At 39.4% G+C, this 15466-nt stretch overlaps 1 protein-coding gene across 1 annotated transcript; it reads left to right on the top strand.

Annotated features, from left to right (window-relative positions):
- Positions 1-650: 650 nt before the first annotated feature.
- nkx1.2la (NK1 transcription factor related 2-like,a) lies at positions 651-3607 on the top strand. Its single transcript, XM_034898610.1, has 2 exons — positions 651-1024; positions 2437-3607. The coding sequence occupies exons 1-2, from the start codon at positions 808-810 to the stop codon at positions 3036-3038; spliced, it is 819 nt and encodes a 272-aa protein (XP_034754501.1). The 5' UTR covers positions 651-807; the 3' UTR covers positions 3039-3607.
- The last annotated feature ends 11859 nt before the right edge of the window (positions 3608-15466 follow it).

Genomic DNA, 15466 nt, shown 5'->3' with positions numbered 1-15466 from the left:
GAAATTGCAATACTTGGAATAATATGAAGAAAAAAAACAACAATAACCAAGATTTATAAAATGAATAACAGAAAACACGTACAATTATGAATAAGCAAAACTTATGAAGTATGTAGGATGCTATTAGTTACCTTCAATTGTATCCATTTGTTTTCATTTAAGCCAATTTAAGTTGCATCAGCATGTTAGGTATTAATGAAACACAGTATATTTATAATACCTGGAAATAGCCATCATCGGTGTGCTCCTACTTACATCAACACCTATATATCACCTGGATACAATATAAGTAGATATCAAGGTGTTTTTTTATTCACTTATTGCACATCTAACATCTGTGCTTAATTATAACTGATGCCTCCAATGTTGAAAAGCTCCTTCCTAACAGTATCACCTCTAAAAGAGTCCAATTTGGGAAGAACCCTGATATAAATCTAGTGCCATCTGTGCCCAATTTACTTTCAGGTCGTGGATTATTGAATTTAATGATATGGGTGTTTATCGACAAATGCTTTGAGCCTATGAGGTGGTCGCGTGAAACACTAATAGTGTTTGTGTGACGTGTCTGGTGGAGAGACGGGGGGGCAGACGCTTTAAAGACCGCGCGCTGGTCATCTCATTCACGCTGCAAGACTGACAGGCAGAAGCTGAGGAGCAGAGTCCACACACCAAGGGATCATCACCACTATTCCAGTTTGATGAAACTTGAAGATAAGAAGTAGGCTAAACTATGAGAAGTTTTTATGCACACGCGTAATTACGCACGTCAGTCCGTTCCTTCTTTCAAGGTGCTTCTTTTATAAAAGGATGCTGGACCCCAAGGACAGTGGGGTGACTATGATGTCCAGTCATAAGATTTCCTTTTCTATAATTGATATATTGGATCCGAACAAATTCAACAGCAAAAGGGGAAACGAACTTTCGATCGTCAAGGAAAAGTTCCCTGTGCCTCATGAAGAGGGAATAAGTTTGGACTCGGACACCACTGCAGCTGAAGACTTCAGAGTTGAGCTCACGAAAGCAGGTAGAGAAAACAAACCATTTCAGAACATATTCCTTTGGATCAAACGCCATTTTGTAATATTTGGTCTTGTTTTCTGTATTGCACGTGTCATTTATTTCAAAACACCCAGACTTTAACAAATACGCATCCCTATGCTCTCACATCTTAATATTGTAAAATAAAAATGCATGAATAAAATAAATATTTCTTGTGATATCGTAGAATACAAACTTTTTTTCTCCGTGACTAAACAAAACATCAACACGTGAGACGGTATTTTCTATCAGATTTAATGTCATCTCTGTATGACCTTCCCTCAATTTCTAAGACTGCGTTTCCTTTCAAGGCAGCCACAAAGGCTTGCTCCCAGAGCCCCGGCGTGTGATTGGCACTGGGACAGGCAGGCTAGATAATTGTTTAAATCGTCCCATTGAGGATGCCTCTGCGCGCTTTGATCGATATCCCATTACTGCATCCTGCATATCTCCCTCCAGCACCTTGCAGGTACAAACTTCACACCCCAGCCATGTCTGATCCTAAATATCGTTCGATTAAAACTTCCCTTTAAATAGATGACATTTAACGATCCACCAGCAAATATGAAACTCCATTAGCACGTCACGGCTGAGGTGGCGTTGCGGGATTTAGACGGGATTTCTTTCCGCAACATGACATTTGATGCGCTGTGTGGTTTATAAATTATTTAAGGATTAGAGACCAAGTCTCCCCCTCTCCTCTGGATCTATGCTCTGTTCCGCTCGAGCGAGCTCAGGATCCAAATCAAACGCTGTACAGATGTAAACTTCTGGGCCTTCTGTGTTTGGTATTTAAACTGCGGTTCAAAGAGGACTAAGGGGCACATTTCTACACAATGAAGACACATATCTTAGGCAGGTGAAGGTGGGCCTTCAGCTTTGAGATTTGCTACTTGACGTCGGTCTTGTCGGGAGCTGTCCTTTCAGCACCACGTCAAGTTATACCTTTTAACCAGTTTTTAGTTTTTTTAATGTACGTAGACACACCAAACGGTACAACTATCACTATCATTCTACTTTTTATTTTTTTATGGAAAAACAAAATCTTCAAAAGTATAGTTTAATACTGTAAAAAGAAATCCCCTTGCAGTCAATCAGTTACATTTTTAAGAACCACCAGGGAAGCCAAGCCTTGATGTTCAATATTGTTGTCATCTGAGTGAAAAGCACCGAAAGTGTTCCCAATCTTAAAATAAATGTTATCCTTCAACATGAACCGAATATGAATAGGGCATGTACAGTTTCACCCGTAAGCCTACAACGTGGATAAGTACCCCAAGGACTGGAAAAGGAATTAATATACCTCAAATCTAGCTAGTCCTTACACTGTCCAGATGCTAAATTTGTTGCAGATTCGATGTTTGCAGGATGTGAACCAACTATTTCTTTTGTTTTCAGGGGAAGATGATGAACACCCTGCAGCCTCCAGGCATCATGCGGTTGTTGCTGACCCCCTTTTGCTCTCCCCACCGGCTGAAACAGAGCCTTGTCTCACCGCGGAGCAGGATGAGGGAGAGTCAACTGCCACCCTGCAGGACCCCTCCCCTCACAAGCGGCGGCGTTCGGACCAGGCCTGTGCCAAACCACGGCGTGCCAGAACAGCGTTCACGTACGAGCAACTGGTGGCTCTGGAAAACAAGTTCCGCGCGACCCGGTACCTGTCTGTGTGCGAGAGACTAAACCTGGCTTTGTCCTTGAGTCTGACCGAAACCCAGGTGAAAATCTGGTTCCAGAACAGGAGGACAAAATGGAAAAAGCAGAACCCTGGGGCAGACAGCACCTTACAGGCCGGCTCAAACTCCCTGGTCAACGTCAGTCCAAACCCGCCTACCTGTGGGCCAAGCCCCGCCAGCTTCCACCAAACTTTCCCCACTTTCAGCTCTGGGAATGTGATGTTCCACACTGCTGGTGGTGTTCCGCTTTCATCCACTGGGGGGCTCTTGCATCCCTTCATTTCCAGTGGTTTCGTTCAGTCGACGTATTTTAATCCACATCTATGAGAGAAGCCGATTCTGACATATTGCAGCTGGTGATACTTTTGGGCAAACACATATAACTACTCACAGCTGAGCGTTTACTGCCCAGAATCATTGTAACTGCTGCATTAATGTCATATCATGTTCTACAAACTCAGAAGAGAAGGAGCCTCCTGTTTGACAGATTTTTGCCAGGTCCATTATTATTTTCTCTAACTGGGTGACCTTTAGAGAAAACCTCCATTCGAAACTCTAAGAAGCTGTTGACTGTATTTAATCTTTTGTCATGCACCTTTTTCAAAACTTGAAGATCATTACAAAAGACTAAATTAAATTTGTGATAAAGTCTAACAATTATTCAAACGTTCATGTTTCTTTATAGCTATGTGAAAAGACTGCACAACTATGCACTGTTGTCTATCATTGTGTTTGCTGAAACGCCTGCTAACGATGTGTATTTGACACCTCATACAGTATCATTTTATGCATTGGTGTATTGTCTTACATCTCAAACGGTGGCATATTGCAAACATCCAATAACCAGCTGTGTGTCTACCTCTCAAAGGCTTGCACAGTCACATCTGTTGTCATTCATACAACATTATCAGTGTAACTAAATTAAAAATTAAATAAAGCATCTGTGTGTGGCTCCTATATTACGAAGTAAAAACATTGGATTTCAAATAAGAATGAATTGCAGGACATTCACATCCATCTTCACATTCATTTGGTGACATGTGAAATCAGTAATAGGTTTGTAATAGTGGTGGATCATGTCCTTGTTAAAGGGCCCATTGAAAATTACTCATGTGCTGCCATCTCCTGGGCAAGTGGAATCTTACATACTTTGCCTGACCTTTCTGCACAGCGCTGCGGAGGAGGGTCCCTACGGTGGCCAACAGGGGCAAACGCACTGCAACTTAACGAAACACAAGCAAATTAAGAAAACGTCTTCATTAATTTGACCAGACATGCACAATATTTAGCAAACACGCTCCAAATACACACAACACAACCAAATACACAAATGCGCTGCAAATACACAAACAATGCAAAAAAAAGCCAAAAATGCAACAACAAAAAAAAACACTGCATCCATATTACACAATGGAAGTTCTCCAGGCCTCTAGGAGGAGCGTAAGTGGAACAGCTTGGTTTTCAACCTCTCTGAGAGAGAGAGAGGGCAGTTCAATTTAAGTTGTGTAACAGTGTGCAACTGCTTTGAGATCATAGACTGTAAATATTAAGTCTATGTTTGAGATATGTTTTCTCTTGTTTGGGGTTGTGTGTGGGTCTAGTTTATTGGCTCAGGTCACAGGTGATACTCAATCAACAGAGACATGTCTGTAAACTCATGGTACTAAAAAGACAGAGCGCTCTCTCCCCATGGGGTGGAAAATCAAACTGTTCCACTTAGCGCTCCCCCTACAGGCCTGGAGAACTTCCGTTGTGTAATATGCAGTGTTTTTTATTTTTTTTCGGGGATTGTATGTGTTTCTTTTCCATCTTTTGTATATTTGCAGCGCGTCTGTGTTGTGTGTATTTGCAGCGTGGTTGTTAAATTCTGTGCATGTGTTGTCATATTCATGAAGATATGTTCTTAATTTGCTTGTGTTTGGTCCATTTGCATGTGTTTCATTAAGTTGCAGTGCGTTTGCCCCTGTCGGCCACCGTAGTACAATTGTCGCTTAGCCCCGGACAGAGCCACGATGCCACGGCAAAGTAGCCTAGGGAAACAACTTGTTTTGTGGAACATGTGTATGTTCAAATTTTTTTTTAGTTGTGCAGAGAAAACTCAGATTGGGCATATAGTCTAGCTAGCTGTCTGGATTTACCCTGCAGAGATCTGAGGAGCAGTTAACCATAGTCTTCATAAATCAACCAGAGTTTAAAATTCCAACACAAAGAAAGTGGAAAGTAACGGACATCCGGCCTAAAAGAGTGACATCAGTCCCAGAAGTGGAATGTCCTGGATATAGACTACATGACCAGAGACTGAAGCACCTATGAAAGCAAATTTAATATTTAAATTGTACAGACACAAGTCCTTTTAGCACACACTACCAGCTTTAAAACCTTACCAAATATATTCCATGCACTGGTGCAAAGTACATTTCCTCAAGTAAAGAATTGCGCAACTTCTACTCAACTATTTCCATTTTAAGTTAGTTCACATTTTAAATTGATGGTGAAATTGAAACAGTTTTCTATTTATTAATCCACCAGACATTGCCAATTTTACGGCAAATAATCTGGACCAGAATCTATTGATTTATTAACTATTTATTAACATCAACAACCGCAGACTTGATAGATTATTGAAAGAACCCTTCATCAGTGATTTGAAAACCAACATTAATAATTATGGGTGACTTACCAACTTTCACTCACAGCTTAGAAAATGTAAAACCCATGACCATTTATTATTAATTAGATATGTGACTTATTAGAAAGTAAGGAATCAAAGATTGATTAATTATAGAGCAAGTGTAGTGCTAGAGTATTTTCCACCACCTGGAAAGCCAAAAGTTCTTCTTAATAACTGATTTATATAACATACAATTAATCTTTTATCAACTAAAACATGTGTTAATAACCCTTTGATACTATAGTGCTGAATTATAAAGTGGTAACAATATATGTATAACTAATAATACAAAGGGTCCAGTATGAATAATGAGCTAATTTTTATACTTAAGTACATTTAGCTGCTAATACTTCATTTCATTTTACTTTAAAAAAAACTAGTGAATACAAGAATTTTACTTAAACGCTTTACTCTGAATACTTCTTCCAGTGCTGGTCATCTTGATTCTACAACCTTCACTTACATGTTACAACCACACAGTGTCACCATTTACTTCCTTTCTGTCTACATGAACTCTCATGAAACATGGACACAAATGGATGAAAATACCTCATGGAATTTTAGATAACATCTTTGTCATGTGTTTAAGCATTTATTAATTCATACATATTGTTAGAAAAATTATGCTTAGAGTGGTTTTGCTTCAGTTTCTTTGTTAAACTATTTGCATCCAAAGTGCTGTTTTAGCATTTCTGTTTAAATATTTCTGTCTTTCATGTGCTTATCATGAAAGCTGAGTGAGAACACAGGATGTGACCCTGAGGGCCGGACCAGAGATAAGAAGAAAAACTACTGATTGCTTAAACCAAATACTCCCAACGCCTTTAAGACAATGTTGTAAACAATTGGTTCACACGCTAAACTCTTTTATTACTTTTCATTTACCTCCATTTATGCCATGTGTAGCACTGATGCATTACTGATGTAACATGTTATTCACTGAGTTCAGTTAAGCCAAACATCAGAACAAGACGGACCAAAAAAAAAGAAATATGGCCATAGGTAGCCAGGATGAACTGTGCAGTCCTACAGCAAAGAACTGGGACAGGAGAGCTTCAAACGTGTCGTGCTTTCACTACTTTGATCTACAACAAAGTGCTCAAATAAGAGGCTTCTCTCTAAATGAGTACTAGTGTGCTGCTGAGAGGAAGAGACAGGAAGAAAGCAATGAGAATGGCTGGTAGGCAATTTTACTCCTGACATCAGTTTGACGGTTAGAAGGCTGACTTTCTCATTTCTGTCAAAACCTGGCCAATGTAAACTTGTCGCTGAGGTGCTGGTGTTAGTGTACAGTAGCTTCAATTTTCCCTCTTTAACATATGCCTGCATTTGCACATGCTTACAAACATGCACAACAAACATTAATAAAACATGTTATTCCATTAGTTTGTTCTGACGGATGCAAATGGACGTCCCTCTTTTTGGTGATATTTTTTCATTCCAACAAGGCCAGGCATGCAGCCAAAGAATTTGACAGTTTTGATCAATACTCCGGGAAATACCGCAAGGAACACATCATCTATTTTGGCTTGAGGCTACTGTTATATGACAATGTGTTGAATTATTTTTAAAGATATTTGAGGGGGCCATTTAAGTCTGGGTGAAGAGGGCACATGTTTAAAATTCACGTTGGAGACTGCTCTGGGACAAGGTCAGATGTTTTCCGGTCTGTGTGTGTGGATGTGTGTGCGGGGTATGGGGAGAAAATTCCATCTACAGCCCCTGTTCGCTGTAGTTATCTTTTGCAGAGAAACGGGTAGAAGGCTTGAATAAATAATATGGAGCTGTGGAGTTCCTGGTGGGTGTGTGTGTGTGTGTATGTGTGCGCGCTATTTTCTGCCGTGGTGGTCCACAGGGACTGGCATCATTTCCACTGAGGTTCACAGGTCAGATTGGAAGACCTTGGTGGAGTGAGAGGAGTGAGATATGGGAAGACAGAAAGAAATAGGCTTCCAGGTAGAACATTGTGTTTTCATCAGGATACAATCATTTGTATGCACTGACAATTTCTAATTGCCTCTAATCATTTGCAAAATTAACATTTTTATCTTTCTTGATATTTTATTTAGGCCTATTGCTCACTCACCTTGATAAGCACTTATTTGTTGCCGTATGAAAACAGGCTTTCATGCTGATTTAATCTTAGCAAGGTTAAGTTCCTGATTTAAGTTTTATTTCCAAACAAATTTAAGCTGCAATGACACATCATCACCTTCATATATTAAACTAATGAACAAACATTTGACTACAAATACATCCTGCGAACACAAAGTCCAATGTTTAATCTCATTTTAGTTCTATTTGTGGTCTCATGAGAAAAAATGTCAGTCTACTTAGCTGCTAAATGCTCCACTATGTTCATCTAGCTGTGCCTCATTTCCACTGCATGGTTCAGCTCGACTCAACTCAACTCACTTTTGGTACCTGGTGCTTTTCTCTATTTTGTTTTCCACTGCAGATAAGTACCCTATCAGTTAAGGCGGGGATTCTTAGCTCATCCTCATAGCAACGCCACATGGAACTCCCATGACAGACTGAATCGGCTACCAAATGTTTGGGTTAGTTTGCAGACTGCCATTCAAAAATATCTGAGTTGAGTGATTAAAACAATTACAGCGGCTAATGGCTGTAGCTCAGCAATTTATAAGTGGCGGGTTTGTGCAGCATTTCCTGTGCATAGACAGTATAAGAAATGGACAATATGACGGAGACCAATGAAGGCTATAAGAAGCCCTTCTGTGTTGGGTTTCTGCGCAGACTCCAACTGAGCTTGAAGACGTAGAAGTGATGTGAGCAACCTGTCTGGAAGTTGTAAGTCTTCTGGTAGCTGGGCCAAGTGAATTCTCAATCATTCTCAAAGAGACAGAGAGCGTAGTTATATATTAGGAGATAACATAGGCACAGGCTAATTATTGCTGACTAAACTTAAACAGCTAATGTAAGTTGAAACTGCCTGCAAGCATATCCTGTACTGTTCAGTAAATCCGCTAGTGTGGTAAGTTGCGTGGTTATGACACAATTGTTATCCTGTTTTACAAAAAAGTTTTGCTGCGGAGCCATAACATGAGGTACAAGGTAATGGAGCCTTTTATACATTGTTGTGAACTAAACATCGGAATAAAAGAGTATTTAAACACTTCAGATGTAAAGTCATTTGCCGTCAAAGTGACATTAAAATGAATGACAGTTATGGAATGCTAACGGCGGGTGAGTGCTAGGTAGCATAAAAATGGCGCCATAGGAGCTACGCTTAGGGAGGCAGGCTAATCTCCTCGGTCCTGTGTTGCATAAGTGATGATTTTCTCTGACCAATCAGAGGTTTGCAGTGTTTTAGTTTTCCCTTTTATTATCGGCTCAGCTTCAGCAAAACCTAAAATGAAATGAAAGTGAAAGCTGGTCCTGGCGAGTTTGCGGACGTCTTTGTTTTGGTTTAAATCGTTACAGTTTAGCTTGACATCTCTTTCAGATGCTTTGTATTGCAGCTGCATCTTCCATGCACAACAGGGACTCCAGCAAAGGCAGGAGATAAAACTGATTTTTTTTTCAGTACCATGCAGCAGTCACTCGGCAGAAGGAGCCAACTGTTGATGATCTTTTAATGAGTTGTAGAAAGTGAAAGTCAGGTAAAGGTTTAGAGGAGGGGGCGACTGCTTGGAGGTTTAGGGCTTGCCTGTTTGGGAATTCAGAAGTGAGCTGTAGTGTCTGCCCTCATATCTGAGTCAGTTCAATGACAAACCGTGAAAGTCATACAAACCTAAACAGCACCATTACCAAGAACAAGATATGTTGAACTTCAATTGTTTTATACATGCAGCATATTTACATTGCAGTTGTAACACCAGCTGTTGTCTTCATTCTCACTAAATCCTTAAAGCTAAAAAACAAATTACCCAGACATCAGACTACAGCTACTTCGTGAGAGGGAAGAGAATTTGCCTAATGCTTGACAATGCAACGCTCCCTTCTGTTTGCCTGCACCCTGCCATCATTTTAGCAATCTTCTCCAGCTGTTACCAGCCATTAGCAAACAATGTAATCTCCAAGTGTTAAAAATAAGACAGTATTATCTTTTCCATGTTCATAATTAAATCAATTTCCTTTTGGTGTAAATAGGTTTTGTCTTTATTATACACAGTATAATTCGTATTTGCCTGAGGAAGTGCAGTGTGTTCAGAAAGACAATATTTTGTCCTGTTTTGTCTGGGTTTGCCATCCATAATTGATTTATTCCTTCTATAATGAACAATGTGGTTTTGATAAACCAAACAAATGCCTTCCAAGAGTGAAAATGTTCCCTGTGAGAGGCAAAAAATTCAAAGTAAAACAACAGCAACAGCATGTATGATTTAGAGTGAGACTTCGGCCCTGATCTGACTTATGGCGAAATACTATACTTGGATAACTTCCAGGATAGGGTTTTTGCTGAAGACTGTAGCAGCATGTGAGCTGTGTCTTGGAGAAATCTCTCGCAGTCAATCTTGATTAAGCTTGCCTAGTCCATCTTTTCCCCTCCCACACAAATCTTTAGACTACGTGTTCTAATCGTTGCACACAGGCCAGCGCAGACAGGCTCATGTGATTACAAGACTACAGGCACAGGGGTCAGTGGGCAAGGAGGGGCTGAAAACACATTTTCCAAGGAAAAGGCTTCATGGTTTGGGAAATAAGTCTAATGACTATTTCAGTAAAATAAGGGGGAATTCCAGATCCTTGAATCAATTCAAACTCTGGGCTGAACTCAGGCAAAGCTGTTTTCGACTCTCATAACATTTGGCCCTTTAGTATAAAATCCTTCTACCATCTGATCAGCTTGGGCCAGTGACAAAGACATCATTAGTTAAATATTCTAGTGAAACAAAGGTTGTGCTTCTGTGATACATGTTGCATAGAGTCTTACATAGTAGTTTTTAGAGAGAATAAATGTTGAAAATCTGAAATAGGTTTCATGCAAAAATCTGAGAAACTTCCTCTCATTGACACTCTCTGTTTAATATTCTCTTCACCTCTCTTCTCCCAAAACACTGCAGCTTTACCAGATGTGTTGTTTTACTCATGCTGATGCATTCAAAGGGCAGCGGTGCTAATAACACAGAAAAGGACAGAACGCTGTTAATTACAGTCTGTCTCAAAGCCAAAGCCCACAGTGCTGGAAGAGAACTCGTCCTCCCTCGCACACACGCTCATTAGAGGACATTATCTCGCAACGGCTGCTGAGTGAACTAATGGCAGTCTAATGAACTTGGCTTCTGCAGTTAGATTTCATCTCACCTCTCAGGCACAGATTATGCACAATTGCAAAGGAGTTAAAAGAGCTAAAGCCTCTATTTGCTATTGAAATCCTGATGGATACAAAACACTCCGGGGTGAGCTGACATCCATATATCTAACTCATTTGGAAACGTAGAGATGGAGGCAGTATGCAGAAAAAAACATTTCAGCTTTTAATGACCCTGGCTTTCCTTCGAGGATATCAAATAACAGTATAAAAAGGTTTTACTTTTCACCCTGTGGAATACTTCTGCACATCTTTGAAGAAAGTGTCAACATTGCAGCTTAGACAGGAGTGTCAAACCTGCAGTAACAGATTTTTTGTCCCTAAGACAGAGATGGCAAAAGTACTAACTTCCCGTACTTAAGTAGAAGTACAGATACTTGTGTCAAACAGTACCCTGGTTAAAGCAGAAGTACTGATTTAACTTCTTTACTCAAGTAAAAGTAATAAAATACAGGCTTGGAAATTTACTTAAAGTATAAAAGTAAAAGTAGCCTTGCAAATGACAACCATTTTTTATGCAAAGCTACCTGGACCACATACATGTTACTGGAGTGCAAGCTGAGAAACTTCAGTGGACGTGGAAAAAAGGTTATTTATATATCTTTGGCTACATTTTAAATGGATGTCTGCCAATAGGCCAAAAAAACAAACATATGTGATTATTGTGACAGAGACCGGGACTCCAGGTTAATAAGATTCTAACTGAGTAGCAGTCTAAGATATTAATTCAGTTGTGATTCTGCCAGAGCTCACAGATCCAGTATCTCTTTTTTAATCTTCCCCTTAACATTTAAAGGACTCTACATGTATGTTTGCTCAAATATAGCTTCTGGAAAGAAAATTAAGGATTAAATATAAATTACTAAACAGACATTAATGACAAAGTTCCCCATACTTTTAGAGTACATTGGCCAGGAGTCATTTTTATGCCTAACATCTTAAATATCTCTCTCACATAAGGCCAAGGATGATTGGGAATGTCTTGCTGCTTGTCTGCCAAATCTCTGGGATCTCAGTTTTCTTCATTTTCAAACACGTTGCCGTCCATACTACTATGTGCTAACATTAGCGCCATCAAGTCTCTTTTTGTTGTGTCTCACTTCCTTCTCCGTGTGGCGCGCTACCGGTGCGAGGCGCGTGTCCGCGCAATTCTCCGACATGACGACCTCTTGTGCAAAACAAAGAAAAACAAGCTACGTTTTTTTTTTATGTAAGGAGTAGAAAGTACCAATATTCGTGTTAAAATGTAATGAGTAAAAGTAATTAGTTGCCACAAAAAGAAATAGTAAAAAAAGTAAAAATATCAGAAAAATCTACTTCAGTACAGTAACAAAGTATTGGCACTTTGTTACTTCCCATCTTTTACCTTGGGGGTAGCAGAAAGAAGTTGACAAAACATCAACATTTGATGATCTTTTGAAATAATATGGCAAACTTGTTGGCAAAAAAGTTGCTCATTTATACAGCAGCTACAGAGCAACATCAGCATTTATTTGGAATCATGTACCGCTTTGTTTCCACCTGGTTTAAGAAATTCAGATTTTCACTCTCTTTTAGCTTTGTTTTTGGTCTGTACTACTAAAGGAAATATCTATGTGGTGAGTATGAACCAAAGCAGTAAAGTTGCGGGCCGCACAAACAATGAGCTGTAAGTCATTATAAAGCTTGAGCATAATGTGTCATCCTCACAATGACAATGCTAATCTACTGATGTTTAGCAGATACGATGTTTACCATGTTCACCATCTTAATTGGGTGTGTTAGCTGAGGAAATGTCATCATTTTTGCATACATTTCACTTGATGATGGTGCCAAATTAAAAAGGTTAGGTCATCAATATTGTTACAATTCATCCTTAGGGGAACATTAATGTGTCCTACATCCAGTGCTTTGCAGGGCTGTGGTGGAAGGTCTGGCAATGCGAGACTAGTGTTGGACAAAACAGTGCTGACACTCCAACCTTGCCAGAGTGACATCATTTAACAGTTTGTTTGAATATAAGTACATATATTAACTTAAACCACATCTGATACAATTAATCTAATCAAAACGGATTTAGGTGACTCTGTGGGGAAATCTGTTAGACTTTATTCTCTCACACACAAAGACAGACACACACACACACACACACATACACACACAGCTTGTGCATCTCTGTGAGATGTGAATAACTCACAATCAATTTAACAGGAATTAACAGCAATTAGACTCAAAGTCTCATGAATATGAAAATGCTCTGTAGGGGAGGAAGTTTATTCAAATGAGACTTTATCTTCATAAAGCAGTGTCAGTTTCCCAGGGCAGACTCTTTCACTTGTCATAAATGAACCATCTCACCTCTTTAACGTTGCAACCGGTGGGAGCTCCAAAGATGAACGTTGTGGCAGTCCTCAACATGTTCATTCGTTTCACTCATTTTTTTTCTGTATAGAAACAGATGTCATGACAAATGGCGAAGGAGTCAACTTTGGACAAAAAACATTAATTTCCTTCCTGTAAAGAGGAGTTTCAATGGCAGGGTTCATAGAGAATACACTTTCTTTTGTGATGTAAAGTGAACTGAAAGGATTCCACTTCATTATTAATTAGGTTCTTTTAACAAACCCATCCGCGCTAATAAAAACTCTAGCTTTTGTTTGGTGGTGTCTTTTTAAATTTAATGACAATGTGATGTAACACAGAGTTTATTATTACAAATACAATTTCAGGTATCTAAAACACAACATAAATGTCAGCCTTATAGAGTCAAAGAAACTTGGAGGTATCAACTAGGTACTATTTCTCCACCAACAATAGCCTCAATAGATCAGAATGCATAGGCTGTGTTTAGTAAAGGACATGGTAGTGATCACAGATGCACACCGATGTTCAAAGTGTGGTTGGCTAGCTACAGTAACTTTTCATGACACAATTTTGTTAAATTAAATTTCTGTTAAGAGGATTTTTTCAGATTTTTCCTTAATGAAGGTCGGCATTTCCCCAGTTTGGAGAAGCAGACAGAAGTCCCAACATGGAAGCTAAGCAATTTACAGCTGTTGATGAGGCCACACAACAAAACCTATTCTAGCAACCTAAAAAAAAAAAAAAAAAATACACTATACACTGTATGTACACTATATTTGTAAAATTTTCATCGCTTTACCTTGCCGTTAAACAGGGCCTTTACAACGGGGAACTGAAGCAATTCTATGATCCCTTTAAAGCCACCAGAGTCCTTTGAGAAAAAAAGGAACTTAAAGAGTAACAAGAATTTCTGGTTTTCTGCTCAGTGGCGGATGCAGAATGTGACAGATGCGTGGGCCTGGATTAAGTCAAGGTGGGCCTGAAGCTAGGATGTCCCGAAATCAAAGCAGTTGTCCCGAATCCAGGAAATATGAGGCTTACTTTAAATAAAAAAAGCTGTTGTAGTTGTGAGAAACTTTCAATTTGCCAGACCCCAGTGTGCTCAGACAGTAAAACACAAGCTCCTTACACAATTGTTTGTTTAAATAACTCAACACATGCACATGCGCGTGCATGTGCATGTGTTGAGTTATTTAAACAAACAATTGTGGAAATAAACGCCTCTTGTCCGCCAGTCTCCTGATAGAGCTCCAGCCAGCTCACAGTGGGGTCTGTGAAGGTGGACAGGCCGGACGGCAAGCCAGCGACCCCGGCAGGCACCCGCCGGCTGTCACGTCAGACTGTGGAGCTTTTGGCCAAATTTGCAATTAGCCATCAATTTTCGTAAAACAGCCCATATTTGAGCTTGCATAATTGATTTCTCGTATAAAAAACTTGTAGAAGTCAACTTTGTGATGAAATAGCAGATAAACAATGTATAAAGTTTCCAGTTGTTGGCCAAAACAGCAATTTGTGGTTGTTCCAGCGCTTTGCACACCAACACACTTAACTTTGAATTTCTGATTGGGCGGAAAGACAACCCACAACAAGCCTGCTCCCGCACATTACTACAAACTAACAGATTGAGACAGCAGAAGACCAGCAACTCCCATCTTCTGCAAAAATAAACGACACACACAACCCCACTTTAAAGATCTACTATAAACTATTTTTTTAAGAGTCTTAAGATGGCAAATGGTAAACACCAAAACATGCCCATCATTTTTTTTAAATGACTAATTGGATAAATATGTGCTCTTTGATTTATAATAAACAAAGTGAAACATATTATTGCTCAACATTTGTGTTGACCTGCAGTTTACTTTTGTTTCAGCAGAGCTTATGGTTTATCATTAGGCCAAATGTGCCATTGTGAACCTTCACGTGCCGTCCACACGGACTTCCACAATATGTCACAACTACTATGTTAGTTAGTAGAAAGGAACAGTACGACCTTATTTGAAGACCAGTGGTAACTGCACATACCATCTCTTCTGGCAATAAGATATACTGTAAGCAATAAAAGTCCCTGATTGCACAACATTGCTTTCAAAAACACTACAAAAACAGGTTGTCCTTCAGAATAAAAGTCACATTTAAAAATAAGGTATAAAATCATACCATGAGAGCTGGTGGATAATTACCTATGAGCTTCAAATACATCTATCTCCAATTCACCCAAGGCCATAGTGTTTTACTTCAATATATATTTCTATCATTATTACAGTTGGGTGGACATCCAAGCAGAGATTAATAATATGGAGATTATTTCAAGGCTGGAGTGCTGCTATGTATTGTCTGGTTTGTCCATGAAAATGAAACCGCTGTGATGCTACTAATTTAAATAAAATGCACCATGTACATCACATGGTTTGCATGTTACTGGTTCATGTGGAGCTTCATTAGGAAACGCATTGTTCATCAGCT

Source organism: Etheostoma cragini, chromosome 17, assembly GCF_013103735.1.
Source record: "Etheostoma cragini isolate CJK2018 chromosome 17, CSU_Ecrag_1.0, whole genome shotgun sequence".
Lineage (NCBI taxonomy): Eukaryota > Metazoa > Chordata > Actinopteri > Perciformes > Percidae > Etheostoma > Etheostoma cragini.
The sequence above is the reverse complement of the archived record's forward strand: the minus strand, read 5'-3'. Positions and strand labels throughout refer to the sequence as shown.

Coding starts and splice junctions, on each gene's coding strand:
- nkx1.2la (XM_034898610.1), top strand. CDS start 808: ATGCTGGACCCCAAGGACAGTGGGGTGACTATGATGTCCAGTCATAAG. Junction 1,025..2,436: donor AGTTGAGCTCACGAAAGCAG/GTAGAGAAAACA, acceptor TTTTGTTTTCAG/GGGAAGATGATGAACACCCT.